Below are 27138 nucleotides of genomic sequence, written 5' to 3' on the forward strand. Positions count from 1 at the left end.
TCACTTTTCTGTTCTCTCAGTTCCTGACCAATTCACAAGTGAAAGACTTTCTGTGTCAGAGGTCATCTGTATTTATTATTTAATTAGTCTGTATGTTTGTGTTAATCTCTGTGTAAACTTTTAGCATCCACAGTATTTGGGGCAAGGAGTTCTGCAGCTTAACTGGACATTATACACAGAATTGCTTCCCTTTGTGTTGAACCTGCCACCTTTTAGCTCAGTGTCCTCTAGTTGTTGAAATGCAGAAGTCAGTAAATAGTTCTGTTCTCTGTATCTGCCCTCTAATAACTCATTATTTCAGACTTCTGTCCTGTTCTTACGTAGCTGTCTTGTTCCTGGACCGAGGAGTTCCAGTCAACTTAATCTTATTTCTTCTTATATGAAAATGTTTTTGGTTATTGATCAGTCATATTACCTTTTTCTGAAACTTTTCCAATTCTGCTCCATACTTTTTGAGATTAGGGTAGCAGAATGCACGTAGCAGTAAAGATGAGGGCAGGATTTATACAATTAAAAAATAAACCTTTATCTTCTATTCTCTCTGCTAAATATTCCTAACATTCAGGTTAGTTTTCTGACTGCTCTTGGGCATTGACCAAATGTTTTCATGGAAGTATGTATTATAATTCCAAGATCTATTCCTGAGTAGTGACAAGTCAATGACAACTCATCATTTTCTGTGTAAAACTACTATTTTAATGCTTGGTTTCCTAGATTCTGAAGGCCTTTCTGCAGTTCTTCACAGCCCGCACTTGTCTGTATTATTCTGAATAATTTAGAGTCACCATAAACTTTAGGATTCACTCATTGTTCACCTTCTGTAAAAGATCTATTAAACTTAGTCCTATCACATGACATTTCTGCATGCCTAAAAGAGATATTTTTGGCCTTCCTATTCCCCCACACAGACCATAGTCCTTTTTTCATACCCTTTAGAAGAAATCTTGCTGATTTTCTGTCATCTTCAATAAGTGGCTGATTTGTACCTCTTTATCGTTTTAAACTTCTGAAAATAATAAAGCCTACAGGAACTATTTTAAGTACTATTTTTATTAAATAAACTTGAAAAACTAAACAGTTTCTCCATAAAATTGTCCTACATTTTTTGAAATATGTAATTTTTAAAAAATATTCTAAACAGCGTGATGTGGGTTTCTTTTTAGGTTTGTTTATTTTCCAACAAAATATTTCAAAAAAGGCTAAGAACAAGGCATATGTAGCTTGAGACAAAAAATTACATATGCTGTTATTGCTGTTTTAATAAACAGGATGAACTTTTCCGGCTTTTGTCATCTTACAAACTAATAGCACACAGATATCGATGGCGTAGAAGCAAGTGGGGGCAAGCATGTCCTGTGGCTCTAAAGGAAGGTGATATTGTAATGGGAAAGCCAGACTTGGCTGTCAGGTTAGCAGAATTTGACCCTTATTATTTTTATTTCGATTTTATAAGGTAACTGTCTATATCTGTTAGCTTCTCTTCTGTTTTAAGTTTTCTAGGTAAAATGTATGTACTGTCATCCCCAGAGGCATTGAAAACATTTATGTTGAATCCACGGCCTTACCTGTTACCACCAATGCCACTTCCTCCTTGTAAAGTACTAGTGTTTGGTCCTCCATTCTCTGGAAGAACAACTATTTGTAACCTAATTGCACACAAATATAAAGGAAAGGTAAGTTTATAAATGTTTTACATAACAAAGGTGTCAGCTGAGGCTTGGGAATCAGTTAAGCACATTCTTATTGCTGTTGTATTGTTTTAACATACACATTGCGAACATATGGATTACAGAGGAAACAGTAATATTGTGAAAATCATTTATATAAATAGCTAAATTTCAAAAATATTTTTATTTAACCTCTAGGTAAGACAAGTATTTATGTGTCAGTTATTTGTCTTAGCATAAGAATATTATGAATAACTTTTGTATCTAAGATAATTAAATGTAAATGCAAATTAGAATTTTTTTTCCACAAAAAAACCCCCTGCACTTCAATTATATGTAAATTTTAGGAAATTTGCAGAGCTTTTCTAAATTCATTTAATTGTATAGAAGTTGGATCAGATGCTAATACTTCTCTTCTATGATACTTTTATTTTTCAAACCGTTTCACTAGGTTCTCGATATGGCCAAACTCATTCAACCCCGTATGGAAGAATCAAGAGAAAAAAACATTGAGCAAGTGCGAAGGGATACAGTAGAAAAGGCTATAACAGCAGTGAAAAATAGGTTGGAATTAGAAAAAGACTCAAGAGAATCAGGTGAATAAGGTGTTCCATGGCCTCTGAAGCTATCATATTTGCTTTAGGTTATTTAACTGAAGCAACTGCTGTCACTTCAGCTTGTAAAATATTACAGAAGTTGTTACAATTGTTGTGCATTAAATATGAACTAAAAGAGCATGCAGTGAAGGGAATAGCTGAGTAGAATTCAGTATTTTTGATATTATATATATAAATCCTCTGAAGTTGAGGGCGATAAGTATGTAAGAAAGAGTTTCCTGAGCTCTTTGTGAAAGAAATTGGTTCTGACTGATACTGATTGGAAACTTTCCATTTGAATGACTTTCTGACAAGTTAAATCTCTGCAAAATCGAAATTTTCTTCAAGAAAGCACCTTGTCAGCTAGGCTGTGAACCTACAATCTACAGATTTTCCACTTTGGAGCAGCCTTCCATGTGTGCCATCTCAAATGGCACATTCACAAGACTCTCCAGCTCTGGTGACTTTTAGACGTCTTAAGATGCCCAGGTTTTTGCAGCTTGATGAATTCAGAAAATATTTTGAAAAGGTGAAAATAACATGTTCTTTTAATATATTTTAAACAAAATTTGGATTTTCTTTTTGCAGGAAATTTAGTGGGTTTTTTTCAAAATTATTTCTTTTGAAATGAAAATTTTCCATTGAACTGGAATTGCCTTTTCCAGTTAGCTCTAGTTATGCTTCAAATGGACAATCAGGTCATTTTGCCTTATTCAACTAAGCAAGGAATTACTGTATTTGACTTACTCATGAGTAGATACATACCTAACAAGAAGTCAGTATATTCCTCTCATGCTGGAAAACATAGAAACTGACATTGATACAAAAACCATTGGTGTTGCAGTAAGAATAATGGTGAACTATGACACTAAAATTAAAACCATTAAACAGTGTTATGTTCCAGATTCCTGGTTATGTAAATACCTTTGAGGACAAGTATGTGAAATCATATCAGGATTCATGAGAACTTAATCCTAATTAATAACCTTGGAGAGCTCAAGCAATTTTATTGCAAAACAGAACTACAAACAGATGAAGGACGTGAATTGTCATAGAAAGTAAGAAAGCTTCAGAAGGGGAAATTAAATATTTTTGGAAGCTTGAATCTAGATCTAGAGGTAACTATGCCAGACAGTATTTCCTATTCCTAATTAAATTATTTAGTTAATTACTTAGTAAATTCTGCCATTTGAGAGAATTACAGAGAATCACTAAAATTTATGCAAAAGACATGTATCAGTTTAATTAGTTAAATGGCCTGCTGACTGTCCTGAGTGCTCCCAAGTCCAGTTCAGGGATAGACAGTGAGGCTATAAAACTGCACTGAAGTCCACACAGTTTCTGCCTACTGTCAGAGTTGGTCAGGAGATTGAAGCTGTTGCTGCTAAGGACTCAATATCCATGTCATGCACGGAGGACTTTCAGACTAGCTGTATTGTCATGGGCTGAACACTTCATGGCTTAGCATAGTAAATGTGCATCTGGAAGGAATCAATTAGTTTGCATATTCCAAGACTGCTTTGCCATGTGTACCAAAGCATGGGAAGGATCAGGAGATTCACTTAAAACATACTCTTCTGATTCAAACTAAAAAGGTAACATATACACACTTGGACGGTCCCAGTCTGTTTATGTGCTCAGATGACATACAGCTCTAACAGAACCACGTTGTTCTGAAGAACTGAAGAAGTGTTCAGGACTTCTGTATTTTTAAACTCTTTTCTGGCTTTTGTCATCTTTCTGATCTCTTTTCTTTTGAGGGGAGAAACAGGCATATGAAAACTGGTACTGCTGGAGAGCCATTTGTGTTTCATGGGCTGATGGGTACTAGTCTTGCCTTCACTAGGGCTGGAAAAGTGCTTGTGATTCCTAGGAGGTGTGTTGGGGGATTCCACAGATTAGGAGGCTGCAGATGAAGAGACGACTGACTTGTAGCTGGTTTATTCAGATGGATTTTGTGAGGAAGTAGTTGTATAAAAGGGTTTTCTGCTGATCTAGTTTTCTGTGAATTTAATACCATTTCTTAACTATAGGAGACTTGCAAAAACATAGTAGTGCCAAAAAAGTAGATGATTCTGAAGAACCCACTAAAACCAGACAGGGAGTAAACTTGGAAGAGGGGACTACTATAAATCTGCCATCACCCAAAAAAGTAAAAAGTAAATCTTAGCTATTTTAAGCATGTCATTCCATGCTTTTAACGTGTCTTGCAAATTAAAAAGTGAAAGATAATTTTTTTTTCCCTCATTTACACATGCAGGACTATTTTAATTTATTTCCTTTTGGTGATTATGTCGTTTTGAGAAACCTAAAATGAAATGGTTAATTTTGTCATTGAAAGATATTAACCCATTAATATCATGTTGGTGTGCAGGGGAAAAAAACTCCCACTGACCTTCGTAGGAGCTAAGCATGTATTTTGATGAAAAGTTTGGTGTTTTCACTTACAGATTTTTTTAGAGCATAAGATTGTTTCAGAATTTTTAATAGGTAAGGAGAATAAGTGTTAATTCACATAGAAAAATGTAGGTGAAGAGAGGATCTAAATTCAGGAGTAGGAGTTTTTGCCATTTGAATATGAGAAACTTAAAAGTATGCTAAGTTTTAATTAACCTGTTGAAAAATACTTAAACAACTGCAATATGTTTGTAAACTTGACATGGTTTACAAATTTATTTTTTTTTTCCTACAGAACAGACTGATATTTTGTCTCAACCAAGAAAGACAGATTATTAGGTAGATCCAATTAATGAAATATATTTTGAAGGATCTAAAATGGAAATGAAATAAATGTGGATTGTGAGGTAGTTTTTACAAATTTGCCTTTTTAAAGAAAAACATTTGTTCCTTCAATTATATTCTTCCTTTAATTTATGACATTCTGTACCAGCAAAAGATATTGAAGAGAGCACTAAAGAAAGATCTATTTCTTGAAATAGAGAAGTAGAATATAATATCTTTAGCTATGATAACTGTAAAGTCGGTTTGGGTTTGGGTTGGGTTGAGGTTTTTTGCAAAATGGAAACACTCTAGTAAGATATTGTCCCTTTCCCAGGGAGCTTGTAACGTGGCAAAAATAACCTGATAAAGTGTAAATTTGTGTATGTAAAAAGTATCAACACAATCAGTGAAAAATCTTGGCATAATTACAGAAAGTAAATATGGCATTTTTTCCAAATTATGCTCTCCACATAGATATTGCAGTTGCTTAAAACAGTTCTTCAGCAAATTTTATCAAATTAGTATGCAAACTGTGAACTAATTCTGAGTGTTCCTTAAAAATTTTTTAAACAATTACAGTCTATTGTGTCAGGAATTAATAACAAAATATGGATCCAATGTGAACATTTTGTGCATTTTAGGGAATGCAGGCTTGATTGTTGACAATATACTGTCTTGATCTATGATTTGTATTGATTTTTAAATTAATCTGGTTAACCTTTTGATTTAGGAATCAAAGAGAAATCGAATCAAAGAGAAATGAAATCAAAGGAAATTTTCAGATGCTGCAGGTGCCTGATTGTTCTAGTACACAAATGTCATTCCATTCATATTGAAACAATATTTCACTTAGTGGTAGAAAATACTGTACAGTTAAAAAGTTGTTGTTTTTTTTTTTAATGAGAGAGCAAACCAAGATCTTAAAACTTATCTTTATGAAATACCCTCTAGAACTGCATTCAGAAGAACTGGTATTTGATTCTTTCTCAGTATGATTGTGTAATATTGCTTAAAATGACTGCTGCACTGTAATGATCAGGTGGCTGGATTTAATTGCCTTGCAGTTATTCCTGACCAGAGTAAATAATTATTTCAGAATTCTGTGAAGCACTTTAAAAAATACCTATGTTGTTAGGAATGTCAGAGATAACTGCCGACCACCCGGAAGTTCAAGCAGTGGTAGAAGAAGCCATAAAAAGTGCATCAGCCTCCAAAGTTACGCTGTCACCTGAAATACATGCTGAAGTGCTGGAGAGAGCTATTGCAGAGGTAAAACTACAAGTTCTTTATAGAAAAGCCCTTTTTTTTCTAAACGCAACTTCTAACAGTTTATACATTATTGATACATGTTCTTAATTTTTCTGTTTGAAAGATCATTTTTATTTATATCACATAATCTGAAAGCTTACATAGGATTGAGGAGAGACTGGGCAAGATCATGAAAGACAAATCTGTTGAGGACTACCGTATATATATACAAATTATTTCTGTCTTGCAAAGTACCTGGGCTACAAATTGTTAAAGGCCGGGAGAATCATCTGAGGAAAGTATCACTATATGCTTGCCCTATTCTTAAATTCTTAGGCACTATTAAAGAGCTCAACACCAGATACAAGTGAAAAAGAATTGTATGTGAAGGTTTATCCAAGAATCTTGAATTGTTTTAAATTTGTTCACTGGTTTGTAATTATTGAAACTGGAATCTAAGTTCTTTATAGGCAACCTTAAAAAATCACTGTCACATTAATCTCTTTTTGTTTAAAATGTTTTTATTTCATTCAGACATATAAAGTTATAAATGTCTTACTTTTTGTTGACGAGAAATGACAGGGAAAAATCTTAACATTTAGAAAATAATTTTGTATTGTGCAGTCTTTTTGAACAGCTCACAGACTATCTTAGTCTTTTTATGTTACTGAACCTGACATTTTATAACAGCTTATGAAGAAGAACAAAGACAGGTTTCCTGGTGCTCCAGAAAAAGGAGGATGGGTAGTGGATAACTACCCTCTGTCAGTAGATCACTGGTCAGCTTTGTCAGAAAGAGGACTTTTACCTGACACTGTTGTCTGTCTGAAGGATACACAAAAAGACGGTTAGTAAGTGCACACTAATGAAACTGAAATTTTCTTTTTTCTGTGTTGATATGTGTATATAAAGCACAGTTATAAGAAAAACTAATAGTTATGTCTAGAGAAGGAAGAATCCGGCAAGTCAACACGGGTACCCCAAATGTCTTACAATTTGGATTAAGGGAATTACGCAGAATTGAAAACAGGAATGCTTTGCAAAAGCAGTAAAGAAAATTCATCGTATTTGTAATCCTATTTACAATTTCTTGCTATTTACAATCAGCAGTAAATACCACTGGACTCTTGCAGTTTCAGACTTTCATATTCTGTGTCTGGCTAGCCACCGGCTTGTGATGTGGCTCTCAGTCAAACTTCCCTGCCTGTGCCTTGGTTTCCCCACTTGCAAAATCAGGTTATAGATATGAACTTTCTCTGCTTGAGAGAAAAGGGGAGGAGAAATACCTGTATGCAGGTGTATCCTGTTCCCCATCCTAGGTCAAAAAAGTTGAGCAACTTCTTATCCAGATTGATACAATAGCTTATTACCCATAAATTCAGAGGAAGGGATTTTTACTTTATTGTTTCAAGCAGGAAGGAAGGTTGGTAGCAGGCATGAAAAACTGAACAGATTCATACACTGTTAAAAGTTTTGCCTGCCAAATCATGTCTTAATGGATTATGCCTGCTTGATTCATACTACACCACAAGTTTCATTGCCGTGTAGCAATGTTTAATCATTACCTGTTCAACCCATCCATTATCAAAATGTCTTTCAGTAGCAGAAACTTCCCTTCAAGACAGGAATGATCGGTCTAGTCATACTTAGTTCAAGAAAGCTCAGTAACTGCCTGATATTAGAATCAGTCCAGAGAGCTTTTCAAACCCTTGTCCCTGAGTATAAAATCTACCTGAGCAAATCAAGGTTACAAAGTTTACTAACAATAGATTTCTTATTTTTTAAAAAAAAAAAAGCTTTTTAGAAGCATGTCATCTGATCATCTGATCATTTGTGTTGTTCAAAGCTGTAAAAATAAGAGGGGAAATGCATTAAGTATTCTTTGTTATAAAAGATCACAAAAATACTTGCCAAAATGCTTATTTGTTAACCTATTATTGAAGTGTCTCAGTTACAATAAAGTTTTGCAGTTCACCTCGGGGACAGCATGTCAGGACACTGAGGGCCAGCTGCTCCCAAAGAGCCAGGGAGCGGGCAGCACAGTGTGATAACACGGCCGGCCCTCGGGACAGGGCCTGGCAGCCAGAGCCGGTCCCACTACCCCAGCCAGGAGCAGGGCAGCTCTGGCCCTGGGCATGTATACTATATCAGCATAATGAATTTGGCATTTTCAAAGTGTCTTTGTAAACTAGTAATATAATAATTCATAATTGGGGAGGGGAAGGAAGCAGCATTAAAAAAAGTATGCCACCATATTTGAGGAAAATAAAAATAATCCTAAAGCATAATGATAATTCTTAAATGCAAAACATTTTAGAGGAGCATTGCCTTCTGTTTGACTTTCAGAAATCATACTACCTGATTTTGCAGAGGATGATTTTCCAGATATACCAGAAATGGAAATAATTAAAGGGAAGATTGACCTTTTCATGCATGACTGGCAAATAGTGGAGTCAGAAATCAAGCAGTCATCTCTAGTTCAGGTGGTTGTTTTAGAGATTGCTGAGCAAACTCCAGAAAGTCTGCTTAATCAAACTGTGCTGGTTATGGAAAGTAAGTAATACTGTTTATGTGATTTACACTTAACCTACCAAGAGGGATTTTGGAGAGCTTGTATGATGAATATATTGGGGGAGTAGGTTATACTCAGTTCTGTATTACTCACATGAAGTGGGAACAGGACATGCTGTGTTCTGTGGGTGAGCTGAAAAGCACACTAGCAGCCTTTAGGACACAGGAAGAGTGGGGAATATATATATTTGAAATATATATATAAAGCTATATAAATATGTACGTAATAGCTCCCTAAACATTCTGACAGAACATTTCCTCAGTTACTTGCTCTATCTGTTCATGTCAGGATACTGGTTTGAGAAATGGACAGATAACAAGGGTTCACTAATGTACAATATTCATTGAAGTCAATGAGGCTTTCAGGGTGTGTAATAATCTAATCTACCCACCTGCATAGATTGTGTTTCAAGACTGGATTTTTACAGCATTGATATTTTTTGGCAAATTACCTTTCTTCACTTGTGTGCTCAAATCTCTTAACAATTTTGAGTACTGGATAAATAATATTAATACTACATTTTTCCTATCATTACTACAATGCAAGTGTTTTATTAACCAAAACGTCTATTGTGCTAGCTTTATAATCAAATAAAATTTGACTGATGATTTTCCCCAATGAACAATAGGGAAAAAAACGTTGCAAACAGCAATGGCATTATCTGTGTGTGTTTGTATAATACTTTTGTGCTACAAGTTCCTATTGAAAATACCAATTTACTTCAACCAAAAAACAACCAGTAGAATTTCAATGTCTGGAGGAAGCAATATATTAATTCCTACATCCAGGGAGAACATTTTGTTCTATGAGTAGAAGAAATGCAATATACAATTGGCATGATTTGCTTTCATATATGTGCTTACTTTTATGGACAAAGAGAATATATTCTAGCATAGCCGAATGAAAAGTACTGAAACAGAAAAAAAATTAACCTTTTCAGAACCTTTTAAATATAATAGTTGGGAATTATCTGCTGAAGATTTAGATGAGGAAGCAGAAGATCTGGCTGCTGAAGGGGAAGATGAAGAAGTTGAAGAAGAGGAAAATGAAAATGAAGAAGTAAGCATACTGGCTTTGTCTGCTTATGCTTTTATTTTAACTCATTTATTTTCAGTTTGAATATAACCCCAGAGAAATCAAATTTTGCACCTGATTTTGTATGATCCAATTTCAGCCTTTTTACAAAATAAATATCAGCGTATGCTTCAAGAACACTTTAATTATATTCCTATGTTCTGGCTGATACTAGTTTTACTCCAGCAAGATGCATAAATAGCCCATGCTAATAGAGAGAATTAATGTACCTAGTTTTACCAGATGGCAAAGAGAGCTTTTATTAAAGAAACAAATGTAAACTTTGATTTCTGTCAACTAACAATTCTGTGAGCCATCATGTAAACATCAGAAGATGCAGAATCTTAACATGCAATCCTCTGTTTCATCTCAGGTATTAATCTTCAAACATCCACTTTAATTAAATTGAAGGTCTAGCTATGCCTTTCTTTTATTTCCATCGTATATTGGAAGATTCCCATCCCCAAATTTAACAGTACAGCTGTCTATGTACTGTATTGATGCAGTACTGAATAGATTTTTTTAGAAATTAATTTTATTGGATAAATAATCTGACTTCATAATAGCAGCTCTCATTGCCTTTTATGAAGAGGTCTACTTCTGCACATTTAGAAGCAACAGAGAATGAATTTCAAGAACACAGCAGGAAAAGATCTGGTCATTCTTTTCTCAATAATTCTCTCACTAGATTGGACAGTTTGTTTTTTTTGACTCTGAATCTAAAAAGTGTGTATTTTCATAGACTTATATTCAGCTTACAAACTATCTTGAGAATACCATCCTCATTCAATGGTCAGGTGATGTACTTGACATTACTTAATCTGATCTACTTGATCTACTTAATCTAAGTGAACTACTGAATTCAAATAGGTTTTGAAAATTTTTGTAATATTTTCAGGATGAAGAAAAAACTAAGGAAAGGAAAAGGCACATGGGAGACACAAAACATTTTTGTCCAGTCAGTCTGAAAGAGAACTTTGTCCTTTACCCAGAACGCTATGAACATGCAGCTAAATATCAAGAAAAGATTTACTACTTTTCAACTTCTGAGTACAGAGATAAATTTTTGAAGAACCCTGACGAGTATGTGGCTCACAATGAACCAATAAAAGTGAGAATCTCCAAAATTGTTTAAAGCAGATAATAATATATTAAAATCACTATTTCCCATTCCCATTTTATAATTGTTTATTTTTGCTGATTTTTCCTAGGTAACAATAAATATATCAGGCAAGTCCCTGAAACAGAAAACCCACATTGCTTCACTAGTGACTTTTTAATGTACACTTAAATTAACACATTGAATTAATGATGCAAATAAAGCAGAAAAGAGAAGATTATAAAGACTTACAATAATCATAAAGTGTGATTAACAAGTCACACATATTGGGGGGGGGGGGGTTACTATCTTTAAATTTTTTTTTTTGGAAGTGGAAGAAGGGTAAATTAAGGGAAGATTTACCAGAATTGTCTAACGAAGTTTCATTTTTACCTATTGGCATCAACTGCCATAGTGTTATTTCTTCAGTATTTACAGAAAGCGAATAGTCTGTTTGGAACAGCAGTAGAAAAATTAAAAAACAGCCTGGAAAAATTAAAATGCAAAATTATGTGACTGTTTTTGATGCAATTTTTATAATGATATTTTGGAAGTGAAAAACATTAGGAGGTGCACTGTAGACTCCAAATTGTTACAAAATACTCCAATTTTTTCCTATAGGCTCCTCCTTTACGGGTGTGCTTACTGGGGACTCATGGAGCTGGTAAAACTACTTGTGCACGACAGATAGCAGACAAATTAGGCATTTTCCATATTCAGTTTGAAGAATATCTACAGGAATTGATCTTACCCAAAACTAAAGAGAAAGTTGGGCCCCGTTTTGAGAAAGAACCTGAAGAAGATGACAATAAAATGCCAATTCTGTCACAGGAACTGGAAGACTTCTCTCAGACCATGACTAAAACTGTGACTGAAAAAAGAAAACAGGTAATAACATGATCTTTTTTATGCCCATACACAAAATAACCATTTTCCAGACCAAATAGGAATTTCCTATAAAATTCTAGCTTGATAAAAATCACTTATGTTAAATTATTTACTTGATGAAATTTGGAAATAATTGTTCTTGACAATGTTTTCTTATGAATGCCACAAACATTCTTCAAAACATTTCCAAGAATTATCTGTAGGGTTTTTTTCTAAATAGTAGAGACAGATGCTAAATGAGGCAAAGGAAGAGAAACTCAGAAGAAAAAACGAAGGTCAGAATAATAATGGGAAGGTATGGTTTCCTTTAAGTATTTATAATATGCAGGTTCAGTCAGGTGCACGTGCTGCAATTGCACAGGAGTTTAGAAATGTCCACCAGCAGTGCTCTCTGCACTCTCCTGGGGCAAAAGAATAGAATGCCTCTACCAGCCCTTCAGTCTGATCATCCCTTGTCAAAAAATCAGAAATATTTCAGTGTTCATAACAGGGTAAACTCGTATTTTTTTAATACAGTAGGTTTTGTAACCTGGATTGTAGTGTTGTCTTTGCCTATTGGCAGCAGAGTTTCAAACCAGAAAAAAACTCTTAGGTAGCTGGATATTCATGGATATTATGACCAAAGCACAGCTGATGCAATGTCAGTTCAGTTTAGAAACCCATTTATTTGCCTATGCACAAAACTCTAGAGGGTAATTTCCAAGGTTGTGGACTCCTTAAGCCTTTCTCTGAGTATGACTACCACCAGACTGTCCAGCTATCCTATTTTTCACTGACCCACTACCTCTCCAAAATAATGTCATTTAATTTCATTTGTATCATTCTCTTTCACTTTGGCACAAGACACTAGAAGCGTATCAAAGCTTAAGGTAAAGGTCAGCTATAATATTCAAAGCAAAAATACTAAAGGCAAATAGAACATACCATGCAGTCTGGGAAGTTTAGCAAAAAGATCCCATCCTGTTGTTTTAGTGTGTGTCAACCAAACCCTTCACAGCATTGACAGGTCTGGGGAGCAACCTTGTCCTTCGAACCACTGCTATGCAGGGTGTTCTCCTTTCTGTACCTGTACATCTCGTGTTTCTTTTCTTTTATCAGATACAAATGCCATTTCAGCAGCTCATCTGCAGTGGTGATGTCAGTGATACATTTATATATGTGTTTTACTGTTTTCTCCCACTTCATACATTTCTTTCAAGGTGTCTCTGTGTTACAGATCTGGCTACCACTTTGCCTTCTTAGGTATCCATTATGCCATACGAACATATTTAATATGTATGCTGTGTCAGGCACTAGAGAAAATATTACTCACACACACACTACATTAGACCTGTGGCTTCCAGCATATTCTGAAGTTCTTTTGGCTATGTTATCAGAGTAGATATCAGGCATAGCAATTATTATTCAGACATGTCCTTGCAGCAAGCAGCTCCCTACCATCATTTTGAGGGTTCCTGAATCACTTTGGATCCTTTTGTTAAAAAGGGTTATTCCTTTATTTTCTGACAGGTTATGCTAACAAATTCTTGAGCAATTGGGGTTAATATGACTTTTACATGAGGAAGTTTTCTCTCCGAGTGACTTTGGATGCAACTTACTTGCATGTTTGATGGCCACTGACATTTAAAAAACACACTTTTTTGGTAGTGTGTATCTAGTCTTCTTAAATATAGATGATTTTTTACAAATGAGACCTTCATAAGGTATGGCAGAAAAAGTATTGAACTCTTTAAAAGATACCAGATACATTTCTCTTCCAAACTTTGCCATTCTGTTTTCAGGGAAAAAAAAAAAAATCAACTAACTAGAAAATAATCTTTTCTTCAGTGAATATTACCATGAAAAAATAACATAGCAGGTCAGGAACAGTGATATTTTCTGACTTCTAATGTTGTCTGTTGTCTTTTATCTGGTGTACTTGTAAAAACATGGGTTTTGATATTGTGACTGATGTAAACTAATCCTGAATCATCAATCTATACCCTCTTTTCATTCTTTTTTACCGCAGTTTGTGTCAGGAAGCCATTCTATGAGAAGTGCAACCTCAGCCATATCAATCTCACAGTGTCACATATTCTGAAAAAAACAGTTTTTCACAAGAATTTAACATCTAGATTTGGTATTTGAATGCCCTGTATTTGACTAGTCATTAATAGTACTACTACTCTGTAGAACAATGCTGGCTGTCTGATTTCTGGTCATGAACCTATACCCAGTAACCTTACATATCTATCTTTGACATCTTTCTTTAGATTGCATCAAAAGGTAAAAGTTGCTTTTAAAAAGTGAAAAAACATTCTGACGTAGTGCAGATAGTTTTCCAGCATACGAACATGTATAACTAAGTGGAAAAATTCTTGTAGGCAATTAGAAGAAACTGTGATCATTTCAGTTTTTATTCCTCTGAACTGAGCATATGTATAATTAAATACTTAACAATTGTGCTTGTTTCACTAAAACTCATACAGCAGCAACTGCCTCAAATCTAGGGAATTACCCAATCTCAAGCACGTGGAAAATATCCCCAAATATATAATGTAGTACAGTGAAATGTGGCAAATGTGTTTGTTTCTGCTGATTTAGATCAAATGAACACAGTATCTTACTTAGCCAAAAAAAACCCAATAAATGTGTCACTTAGATCTTTCTTTCTATTTTTTTTTTCTTTTTTTTTTGGTGGATTTTCTTTATATAAAGGAAGTGGCGTTAACTGGTGAGGAAGAAGCAATAAAAGCAAATCTAATGGATAATGAGGCACTGCCTCCAGAAGTCCTTGATAACATTGTTCTTGACTGGTGGAGGAAAGAGCCATTCCGGTAACTGTAATGAGATTCTCTCTTTCTTTAATTAATCTTAGGAAGTATATCATTCATTGTGTCCACAATTACAAATAGCTATTGCAGAAATTATTTCAGTGCTTTTGTACTTCTTATGAATCATGACCTACCTCTCAGTTTGGCTTTGCTGCTCTATTTTGATTGATATTTTGACAGTAATAGAATGTTTCATGCGCTCTACACAGGACTCGACAAAATTACTTTGTGCACTCAAATTGGATTAAATCTCCTGAATAGCCAAGTAGTTTTTGTGGGCTTACAGGATAGATATGCAAACAAACATTTTATGTTTTCATGTAATTAATAAACATGGAGAGCTGGAATCCAGCTGTAACTATTCGTTTCCATATATTGTAAATATTGTGTGGAAAGCAAAGACAAAGTATCAATGGTCTCCAAAATAACACAGAATCAGGTTATCTTGTGCATTCATCACAATCTGTACTCCAGTGATCCACAACAGACCTCCTTTAATATCAGAAAGTACATCCATAACACTGTAATAGATGTGGATTATTGTTGCATAAGTAAATAAGATCATTGACTCCTAGAAAGCAGACTGGTTTTTTTAGGATGTAATTTCAGCAGGGAAAACCCCTTTTTCCATGTCCTATCTTTTCCATCCATTTCCATCCAGATCATAGCTGCTGGCAGCTTGACCATTAAGTTTCAATTCCTAACAGTATGAGAAATGCCTTAAAAAGAATAAACAAGATCCTCAAATAAACTCTTGTCCTGTCAGCCCACAGACAGGAGACAACATTATCTTAATGGTGTAAAAATAGGGAGATCAGGTTTAGGAAAAAAGAGTGCGCCAAGACAAAAAATTACCCAGCATTACACGTAATGTTGTGATATTATATTACGTGAATTCAGTTTCATCAAGGACTGTATAGCAGAGAAGAACCTTCACCATGATATATATCATGGTTGATATCCCCCCCCTCCCCTTTTTCCCACAGTATCCAGGACCACCTGTTCGTCCATCCACTCCCACTCGTTGTAGCTTCTTTGGTCTTCTGCATTTTACAATGTGTCCTATTAAGGTCTAAAGTTATAAAGATAAATATTAACTTCTGTTATTAATACAAAGTTCAGCAATACAGAACTACTCATCTAATTTGAGATTGTAAGAGCTCCAACAAGCCATAGAGCTTTCCAGACATATCTGACCTGTTTTTAATATCTGCAAGAAAGGAGATGTAGGTCGTGCTGAGTGGCAAAATTCTCATCCTATACTAGAGAAGAAATTGTCAGGCATTTCTGAAAAATAAATTTTTAGGCAACAAGCTTTCTGTGGCATGTGTTACCAAAATAATGTTTGGCGCACCTTCTATTTTTTTGAGAGCAGTGCCTAAGAAGTACTGGTTTTAGAGTCACACAAGCAATACTGAGGACACAATTTATTTTGGCTTTTTAAAGTTCTTTTAAATAATTAATCGCTGCATGCTAAAATCTCAGAAGAAATACATTTGTTAGTACACCAATTAAAAAACATAGTGAAGTATCAGTTTTACATTGTCAAAGGATAATACCTGAAAGTACTTTTTTGCATTTACTCTTAACATATACCTTTAATAAGGGAGTTTAAATTTTCCCTTTTTTTCCAAATTAATTGCATTTTCACTGTGTTGCACTTTAAACTAAATTGTGTAATGATAAATATGTTATTTTCCAATTAGGTCTACAGGATTTATACTGGATGGTTTCCCTCGTACTTTAGATGAAGCCCAGTACTTGTCAGAAAGAGGACTCTGTCCTGATGTTGCAGTTTATATTCAAGTAGAACAAAGTGATGTTCTTGACCGTCTTTTTCCTCCATGTCTGAAAAAATGGAAAGAAAGACAGTATAAAAAAATGGAAAATAAAAAGAAACTGAAAGATATGAAAGCCAAAATAAGGGTAAGTTTTCAGTCCTGTCTCCTTTTCTGTAATTTCAGCAGCACAGGTCTGAACACAGATTCTAAAACTCCCAAAGCAGTGAAGGGCACGCAGAGAAATGGATATGGGAGCTAGGAGACACAGCCCCACACATCCACGGCATTCCTAGATTTACCATAGGAACCAAAAAGAATTTAGGGCTTCTTTCCTCCTCTGTGCCATTAATTCACACAGGAGTTGAGATATCTTGCAGCCCAAGAAGCGTAGCTGTGCTGCCAGACAACTGGCAGTCTGACAGAATGCCAGACATCTGGGAAGTCCTGGACAAAAGGCAACTAGATGGAGAAAGTGAATATGGCCATAAAAAATCAAATACACAGCTCACACGCCATACTGTTGTTGCATCCCAGATTCCCTGAATGTGTGCTGTTGAGTCGATCTGCATCTCCCCTAGGCTGACTTCACAGGTACTGTATGGCTTATGTGCCTGTGTTTCCAACTAAGATACTCTGCACAGAAATGTAATAGCACTAAGCCACATTCTCAGTGCTGTTGCAGCTGCACAGTTGCCCGTTAGAACAAAGTGTGCCTACTACTGAACAGGTTACAAGTCACTTGAAGTAACCTGAAACCTCCATGCAGACATTTACAATCAGCACATGCATTGTATTCAAGGTTCCTAACTTTCTATAAAAGTGAGATAAAGTACTTCATGTGTACTACCAGGAAAGGTCTGAGCTTAAGTTACTACAGAGCAGCTGACAGACAGGAAGTTAGTACAATGGAATTTGAGACAAGGCTTATACAATGCCATTAAGTTTTCAGAACTGCTTGTGCCAGAGGTTGGCTCCGAGAATGCATATAATCTAGGACAGTTAAAATATTTTTTCAACTTAGTCTTTCCTGATGCAAGTTGGAAATCTTGCTGGAAAAGGTGCATTCTAGTGACCAGGCTACATTGCTGTACTAAGCTCACCCTGTAAGCAGTTACTCTGATAATTCAAGTGGCAAATACCTGTGCTACAAATCCTAGGGTCCAAACTTCTAATGAACAGTGTAGGCATCAATATAGCTCCTGATGACAAAGGAAAATAACAGGTTCCTATTTAAAACACACAAACAAAACAGTGATACAAATTGATAAAGGCATTAAAAAGTAAGGAAAGATCAGAATCAGGATTTACTGAGTAACAGTAATGTGATATTTTTGCTCATGTATAGTTTTTAGTTACACATTGAGTATTTTTCCATAGCATTCAGTTGGTGAGCAAGTCAGATGGTGCTGTGAGATTGCTGAGTGTACTGTTAACCCTCCTTTTGTTACTGAAGCTGGAGGACATACACAGGGTCTGGGAAAAGCAGACAGACCAGTTGAATGCTACCCTAGAGTTTCCTTCTCCACTGAAAGAAGCTGGCAATAGGAAACTGAGAGCAATGAGTACACCTGCAGTGCTGTGTTGTTCAGGAACACCGGAGTTTAGTCTCAAGAGCAGAGAAAATTAGTCTGTGCAGAGTTTCTTGCTGCTCTGCTTAGAATGCTCTGGTACCCAGGCCACTTCGCTTGGGGTTAACACTGATTTCTAAAATTGCAGTGTTGCCTGCATGTTGACATACTCAGTTTCTCTGATCTCAGTTCAGGTGACAGCATTACAGTGTGCAAGAACAGCAATTACAGGTTGAATTCCCATCAACCCCACTGGCATGAAGTAGAATGCTTCTGCATATTACTTCTGAGCTAGGATTTAGCCACCAGGTATTTGACATGTATCTACTGAGTATGTATGGGGGACTATATTTCAAATGCTTACAACTTGGTCAAAATTGGGCAGTTCTAAACAGGCATAGGGAACAGCACACATTTAATACTATGCTCAGTCACCCATTTGCCAAATGGCAGAAACCACCTATAAGTTTAGAAACTCTGTAGTTTACCAATAAAAATATTATATTATTTTTAGTGTCATAAGAATCACAGTCTTTATTTCCACCCAAATCTCAATCTCAGAAGTTGCCAAATTAGTTTTACTAAAATTTACTTATATGTTCACCTAGTAGGGAGGTATATCTGGTCGCAAAATTTCAAGCTGCACAGATAGTATTTTTTAACATTAGAAGCAACTGGAAACAGAGTTTTAAGGTGGAAGGAACAACATTAATTCTAGGTCACATTACCAATTCTCAGAGGACAGCTTTTATTAGCAAATATCATTGTCTTACATCTTTTTTTCACTAACAGGATGAGAGGATTGCTAGAAGAAGGGAAGAACTTTTAGCAGAACAAACCCAAAAGAAACAGGAGGTAAGAAAACAAGGCAATTGCAGTCATATCTTAGAAATTTCTAGAGCTTTTAGTCACAGAGTTTTCAGGGCAATGTAGTATAGTAAAAAGGTGATAGACTGTCAGAAACTTATTTCAAAAATAATTTGACATGATGTTTCAATGGGTTTAGACACTATTGACTCATGAACACTAAAAACAATTTAAAAAGAATTCTCAATATGTGCTCCAATTCAGCAAAATACTTATGAATGTGTTTAATGTATCTAATATGTAAGCATAAGAGTAGCCCCACTAATTGCAATTAGGTATGTGTTTTAAATACCCTGCCAAATCCATGGTTAATCCAGAATAGGACTGTGCCAGGATTTCTGCCCAAACTCAATTACATAGTATATTTATAAATGCATTAATGTACTTCTTGACTGCTCATGAAATTCTGTCATCTACACTTTCAGCTAACATGCTTGTTTATAACTTTATATAAGTCCTGCCAAACTACAATACCATGTATGAAAAAAATACTCCTGTGAATTGTAGCACTTCAGTTTTTTAAGCACTCTTGGAACTGGTACAATGCTTCACTGTATGCACTATTCAATACCTCTGTATTTTCTTCTGAAATATGATTGTAGAACTTACGAGATTTTTGCTTACAATAAAGGATTCCCCAAAATGAGGTTTTGTTGAATTAATGGTTCTTCTATTTAAAAAAGAGACAAGAATACCGTATGTTCCTTCAACACTTCTGTATCATAGATATGAAACAACAAAATATTTTACATTTATAGGCTTTAGCAAATATGGCACATTATGAAGCCACTGAGGAGGTAGATAAGAAGGAAAATGAAGATGTTGAAGCTATACTTGAAGAAGAGTTTTTAGAAAAAGAAGAAGAAGAAGAGGCTGAAGAACAGGAGATTGATGCTGTTGACCGCATACAAAATGAAATTGCAGAAAAGTTTGATTCAGAAATAGACCACTTACAAGGTGTACAGGTACCTAATCCACTGCTTATTTTGTTAAATTATATGATCACATGATGCAAGAAGAGTTTTCAGTTTTGTTTGTCAAGTTTAAAAGTTACAGTGCTTAAACAATCATGCTGCTGTACTCACAATCTAAATATGGGAGCAAGATGAAGGCTGTAGTGAGAAGGTATATACTTTAAAAAGTATGTAAGACTCATATTGTCGGGGAAAAAAACAAAGAAAAGTTTTAGGTAGACCTACCCAGTCTTGGGGTCCTTCTTTCCTTTTTGATAGGTCAGTTGATGCAGGCAACCAAACTAGGGAGTCATAAATATATGAACAGTATTTCCAAATTTTTAAGGCAAAATTCTTATTAGACAACTCTAATTTTTTTATACAGTTCTTAGTAATGCAATTTTCTTTAAATCAGCACAGTCACCTATGGTGAGGTAACCTCATCTAACTTTAGATATCTGTAACGTTAATGCCCACATCTAAGGCAGTAAGTAGATAGGTGCCTTTTGTTTACTATATACTAGGTATCTTACTTCAGGAGGAAACTAATCATGGTTTAGAAGAAACTCCATCCACTGACCAGAGAGAAAGTTTACAGAATTAGATAGCCAAGACACAGATGTAAGATTTGCAGAATGAATCCAATCTTTACCAACAGTATAAGTGTGACTGAATCAAGGTTCACTTAATTTTAATAGTTAATGGATTAAATGTCAGATGAATCAAGAATAAACTCCGAAAATTCTTTGCACTACAAGGAAGCATAAGCTGTGTGGAAAAGATTAATGTTTTGTGCTCAGAGATTCACCTTTCCATTAATTTTCGAAGAAGGTGAATTGAAAGTACCTTCAACTGTCAAAAGTGAGTGTAAAATGTCATAATTTTATTAAACTATTCAATGCATATAATCATGTATCCCAATTATAATTTTAGGAGTTTTGAATGAAGCTTGTGGCTAGTTTCACTTTTCTGGGTATAAACTGAATTTGTAAAATAGAGTTGGAAAGAATTTAGGATAAGGCCCATGAGAGACAATAAATAAGAAATCCCAGTAACAGCCTTAGCTCTTTACGTGAACAATACAATGTTTGAAGGTAAAGGTAGCAGAATACTATAGTTCTTGGAGCATTTTCCTCTCTGTCATTTGGGAGCATGTCGTTTGTTGCATTGGTAAACTGATGAAAAATTTGATCAGAAGAGGAACAGGCAATTAAGAGCAAATTTTGTTTCTCTCAAGAAGTGCATAAATCTAGCGATAAGAGAGGTGACTAGTGTTTCAGAATTCATTATTATATTGAGTTCTGCTTATGGCAGTAAGTGGAAAGATCCAAGACTCTGGATCTATATAGATATTATATGTAAGTTGAAGAATTACATGGAAGTAGTATCATATAATAGAATAACATATTGGGACTAGATACTACTAATATGCCCTAGTTACATCTTAGTCAATGTTTTTCCCATTATTTTTTTAATTCCAAGAACATTTATGCCTTCATAAATAACTTTAAATAACTTAGTATTTCTGATTCATTATTCAAGACTCTTCTTTATTGTTCTCTGATTCTTTCATTGTTGGCACTCTGACGTTGTGGAATCTTGGTCTTTATGGAAAACATGATGACATTAAAACACATTAGCACTTGTACAAGTATTAGGTTGCTAGAAAAAAACTCTGTAGAAAATGGATTGGGTTTATATTTTAGTTGAAGAAGCTGAGGAATAGTAAGTCACCAGAGAGCAGCAATATTTTTAGAGAGTAACTAAATAAGCCATCCTAAATTGTCTGGAGTAGAAAAAAATTTGATTTTTTTTGTTTAAATAAAGCATACTTCTCAAGCTTTAGCTTTATCATAGTAGATCCCTCAAAGTTAACCGTCAGATTGTCCTTTTTTTGGTTTTTTTGTGGTTTTCTTTTTTTAATAGTGTGATACTTAATATATGCTGCATTATTTAAACTTCAATATACAGGAAGACCAAGTCTCATCTCAAATCAAATTTTGCTGATTTACAGTGACTGAGAACATGCTCAAGAAATCCTTGACAGTTCACAGCAAATCTTGCTGTAAGTCATTATTAAAAATCTGATCGTGTTTATGATTCTAATATTTCAGTATGTTTTCATTATCCAGGAAGAACTTGAAAAATTGTTAATACCACAAATCAAGATCAATGGAGGACGGAAGCCTCACATCGTATGCTACCAAATATATAGCAAGCTGAATTCTCTAATGGAAAATCGTGGAAGCATTTTTGAGAAATGTTACCCAATAAGTTTGTCACTTGCACATAAGATGCTATTTTTCTCATATAAATTTCCAAGTTCTTTTGGTCAGTGGGATCCAATCAAGGTAATGTTCTTAAATAGCTGAAGAATATCTTCAAGAATCAATACTTTTTAAAAATGTATTTCACATAAAAAAAATATTATCAGACAGTAGCAACTACTACCAGAAATATTTAATGAAAACTACATTACTGAATCAAAACTTTGCCACTGAATATACACGAAATACAGCATGCATTGATAATAAAAGGTTTGTCTTTTCAGTGTTGCAGCTAAATTAAGGCTAAGAGGCATTTAGTAAAATCTGTTACATCAGCATGTAATTAGTGACACAATTAAAGGTGGCACTGAATCAGAAGGAAATGCCTAATTCTTAATGATACACAAAACACAGGACAACACAGAAGGTCTTAAAGCCTTCCAGAAGCAGTGAAAACAAACTGAAAGGATTTGGGGTTTGAATTTGTAAGAAGCCACACAGGTGGCCACCGACCCTACCAGTGGCAAGAAAGTAAACCAACAATTGTTAAATGTATGTAATTCATCAGCAATAATTCTTTGTTGTCAAAATTTACAAATTTTGAAGAGCAACAAATCTAATTCCATAATATTTTACTAGAGATCTGGAAAGTCAAGGTCAGAAAGTACTCATGTCTATCCCCAAAAGTGGGCTGATACAGTTTTATAGGTAGCAAGTGAAATGTTAGCTGGTAAATTTTTGGGTTTAGTGCTAGAAATAAAAGCAGGTTGGATTGTGAGTAAATCAGAAATAAAAAGAAGGATTGATTAAAAAAAACCCAGTGAACAAGATACAGAAAACAGGAAGTTCCTTAAAGAAACATACTTTGGCCTTCATTTTACTATGCTAATTAATCAAGTAACTTTTATTCCCTTTTGTATAGTCATCATGTTGGGTCTTCACCTGTTCCAGATCATGTTTATCTTTCTTTAACCTTGGCAACCAGAATTGTGTACAGATCAGTTCTTATTACGGCTTTATATACTTACTTCAAATGTTTTAGGATCAGAATTGCCTTTTCCATGGCTGCATCAAATTGGCATCTAATAATCTAGGGACATATTAACAGAAGCAGATATTTCTTCTCTTCTATCATTTCGAATTACTGAACTCCAGCTTATATGTTTAATTCTTATTAGTCCCTACAGGCTAGAACTTGTACTTTGTTCCACTGGATTTCACTACATTTTTGTCATTCCATTTCTCCAATTCATTCATTTGTGCTGTATAGTGTTTTTATACCAGCCAAAAAGGACAATTCAGTTAGAAGAAAGAAGTCATGGAAAGCTATTAGATAAAATCAGAGTGGTGTGCTGACAGTGAAAATGTAGTGCTGACAATAATGAAAGGGAAATAGGATCATTTTGAGGGTATTTTAGGATATAATAGAAATGATGAAATTGATTATGGACCAGAGGGTTTTTTGTAGAAAGGCAGATAGAGTATATTCCAATTACTTTTAGATTAAATTGGGGGGAGAAGGAAGTAGTTATGCAACTCATTAGATAAGCAGAGAATAAAAAAGATGAGCTGAGGGAAGAATGGGAGCAGATACAGAGTAGAACAGACTCCTGACATCTTATAAATTGAGGGCAAGCACCCTGAAATGATGTGATGCAGGAATAGGAACCTAAGAATCAGAGAAGGGTCTGGCAAGGTAATGCCATGCTGAAGAACAGTCCCATCTCTTACTGTAACAACCAGATCAATTTATCTATATATTTACTCACTCCTTCAAAGAACACTAATAGATTTGTGAGGTATGATTTCCCTCTACAAGAAGCCGAGTTGACTCTTCCCCATCATTTCATATGTATGCCCATAACTACTGTTTTTTTCCTTAATATATTTCAATTTGCTTAATACAGGGCCAGATTTACTGGACTATCTTTGCCAGGATCCATCCTGGAGGCCTTTTCAAAAAATGGTCACTTTCTCCACCTTCCTTTTTTGTGGAAGGCAGGCCAACATAAGCAATAGGTTACACGTTATTAACGATTTCACTTCTGAGTCCCTTTAGAACTGTAAGATGTATGCCATCTGGTCTGGGCAATTTTTTCTACAGATGTCAACAGTTGTTCTAAGACATCTTTTACTGACATATTAAGGCAGTTCCTCCAAAGGCGATTCCTCCAAGAAGGGCTGCAACAGGGACATGGATAAGTTCTTCCATAGTGAGCAGTGGTGCGAGGAATTCATTTAGCATTTCTGCAATGACCATTTCTGCCATTAGTGCTCTTCTTACATCTCAATGATCCATCAACACTACAGACTTTCTAGTGGGCTGTCTGATGTGTTTGAGAAGATTTCATAAGCAATGTATGTATTTTACCAAAAGTTTTTTGGCTTGCCTTGTTGTGGTTTTACACTTTATCATAATGTAAGTATTATTTTCTGTTTCCTTCATTTGTACGTGACTTCTGCTGAATACAATATTCTCAGTGTATCTTCTACTGTTAGGCAGATAAGTGGTTTTAATTCACAAAGGAATAAAATTATTTTCTTTATTCTTTGAAAATTAAAGTATTATGTTATACCTCTCTGACTACTCTCTCTTGATGGACAGAAAGTGTTACAGTACCACCTACTGGAAATAGTGAATATATTCTTTCTGTCTTCAATGCTTACTTCATCTTTTTGTACAACTATTGCATATGTAGGGAAGGTCCTCAGACTCGGACAAAATATTATGTCCATATGTATGAATTTCACAATGCTTTGACAGATTGTTTCATACAGTTAGTACTCTTCTACCTGCCTATAAAGCCACTTCTGTAGGACGGAGAGGAGGCTTTGTCAAACCTAATCAACTGCTTCCCATTTTGTATATGCTACAGCTAAGTGAAGGAGATGTAATCAAGCCACAACAAAGCCAAGAAAACAGAGTCTTTCCTGTAATCCATCGACAATATATTTATTTCTTTTCAAGTAAAGAAAATAAAGAAACATTTATGAAAAATCCCATTAAATATATTCGTCAGCCAAAACCTAAACCAGCTGTGCCAGTTAAGATTGCAATCGTGGGACCTCCAAAATCTGGAAAGACTACAGGTAGGAGCCAGTATTATCTATAAGGCAAAACCTTATCTAATGACTGAAGCTGTATCTGTCATTACTGCTATTAAAACATCATAAGCCATTAATATTGTTGGTCTTCCTGCTTGTCTTGCTGGGCATAGATTCTTTTAGTTACATTCTCTAGCATCTCATTTGACAGTCAGATACTTAAGCATTGTCCACCTGAATTTTATCCCAGCTTCTTAAGAAGTCAGTGGCCAGGACTGGCACTTAGAAAATCTGGACTTAACACTATTTATACCCCTTGTATTATTTCTGATTATTTTCTAATTGTTTCTTATTTCTTTCAGTCAATATGATTTAATGTAAAATGAAGAAATATTCCTAGGATCAAGGACCAGAACCCAAAACTCCACATTCCCCAGTCTGTTTCCAAACTTCTAGATTAAAAAAAACCCAAGATTTCCTTTCTCTCCTCTCCTTCTCCTCCATGACTTTTTCAATCCACAGGTCTCTGCCTTTAACTGGAGGAGGAGAAAATTCAGCTTACACCATAGCTTAATGATTAGAATAGGGTGTTGAAAAAGAAGAGATGCATTCAAATTATCTCATATTAAGGAGGAAATTTTAACCATATTTCCCATTTCCTGGATAAATGATCTAACTGCTAGGCTGTTCTGTAAAAGGGGCCCCAGTGGAAGCGTATTTTCTAAGATATTGTGTGATAATATTGACTATTGCTGCTACGGTTCATGCTGAATTTAATGCTGTTAGTGCATTGAGAATGCTCTGCACCTATGCAAAGGTCTGGGCCCTTTAGGAGCCTAAGCAGGGTTAGATACCCACTTACCAAGATGATGCACTGGAAATGACCCAGGGAATGAGCTGAGCAGTTAGCTTCTAAGACTAAAGACATACTTTAACAGGCTGCTAGGTTGTGATGTTGCTTACCTAAAAGTTGCATGTTGAAATAAAAATGTTTTGCAGTTGCCAAGAAATTTGCAAGTCTATATGGGTTACTGCACCTGAGTATGGGAAATGCCATACGGCTAGTATTAAACAATCAGCCAGAGAGCGAGTTGGCACTTATGTTAAAGAGGCATCTTCACAAAGGACTGACTGTACCTGATGAACTGGCCATCCAAGCTCTAGATGTGGCTCTGATGAATCACGTGTGTAATACCACTGGGTAAGAGTCTTGTTTGGGTTTGGGGGTTTTTTTCAAGACATGGCAGTCCCTTCATAAGCAGTGATTCCCATCTTATCACCGTAAAACAAGTTCACTAAAACACATCAGTGGTATATGTATTAAGAAAATAATCTGTACAAAATTAGGTTCTTCGCATTACTCTGGGAAACCAGACTGAAGCATCATTTTCTGCAATTTTCAAGTAAGTATATTCCAGTAAATCCAAATAATATGCTTTATGAAAGTTACCTTTTTTCAGTCAATAAGCCAGTATTTTCTATTATCCTTTGAGAACTACCATTTTATGTCTTTTATACCAACTCCAGTACCAACTCGGACACATCTGATTCTCTTTGGTCATGCAGACTGGTTCAGTATTCAAGGTTTTTTTCTGGTTTTGTTAACAACTGAAGTTATTAAAGAGGAACTGAAACCAGCGAGTCTTTCCACCTCATTCATATGTGATCCTGATTTCCTAGGCTCTTTCTCCACCACTGAAACACTTTCCAAACTGGGCAGACTTTAAAAAAAAAGCTTCATGATTGTGATTTCATGACATTCAACTCCTCAAAAAGGAGAATTGTTACAGGAAAAGGCAATTATGGAATAATCTCTGAAAATTATTTGAGCTTGAGATCAGAATTCTTTCAATTTTTCTTCCATGTTAAATACTGGAATATTGCTTCAGTACATTTTGCCCCCATATTGCCTAGTATGTGAAAAGCATTTCTTCTTCAATACAATTAAAAAAACCTCTTCAAATACTGTAAATCATTTT

General features: G+C 35.1%; 1 protein-coding gene across 1 annotated transcript in view; it reads left to right on the forward strand.

The window, feature by feature from the left end:
* The window catches only part of AK9 (adenylate kinase 9), a 55399-nt gene that overhangs the window by 17826 nt on the left and 10435 nt on the right, over positions 1-27138 (forward strand). Inside the window, exons 10-25 of the mRNA XM_009705373.1 lie at positions 1269-1408; positions 1493-1673; positions 2119-2263; positions 4297-4422; positions 6129-6253; positions 6923-7079; positions 8579-8785; positions 9745-9863; positions 11599-11865; positions 14563-14681; positions 16385-16604; positions 18820-18882; positions 19653-19859; positions 21980-22198; positions 24991-25204; positions 26159-26360. Coding sequence (XP_009703675.1) covers positions 1269-1408; positions 1493-1673; positions 2119-2263; positions 4297-4422; positions 6129-6253; positions 6923-7079; positions 8579-8785; positions 9745-9863; positions 11599-11865; positions 14563-14681; positions 16385-16604; positions 18820-18882; positions 19653-19859; positions 21980-22198; positions 24991-25204; positions 26159-26360 — 2711 coding nt within the window. The remainder of the gene's footprint in view (positions 1-1268; positions 1409-1492; positions 1674-2118; positions 2264-4296; positions 4423-6128; positions 6254-6922; positions 7080-8578; positions 8786-9744; positions 9864-11598; positions 11866-14562; positions 14682-16384; positions 16605-18819; positions 18883-19652; positions 19860-21979; positions 22199-24990; positions 25205-26158; positions 26361-27138) is intronic.

The sequence above is a fragment of the Cariama cristata genome, unplaced genomic scaffold, assembly GCF_000690535.1.
Source record: "Cariama cristata isolate BGI_N322 unplaced genomic scaffold, ASM69053v1 scaffold31168, whole genome shotgun sequence".
Classification (NCBI taxonomy): Eukaryota; Metazoa; Chordata; class Aves; order Cariamiformes; family Cariamidae; genus Cariama; species Cariama cristata.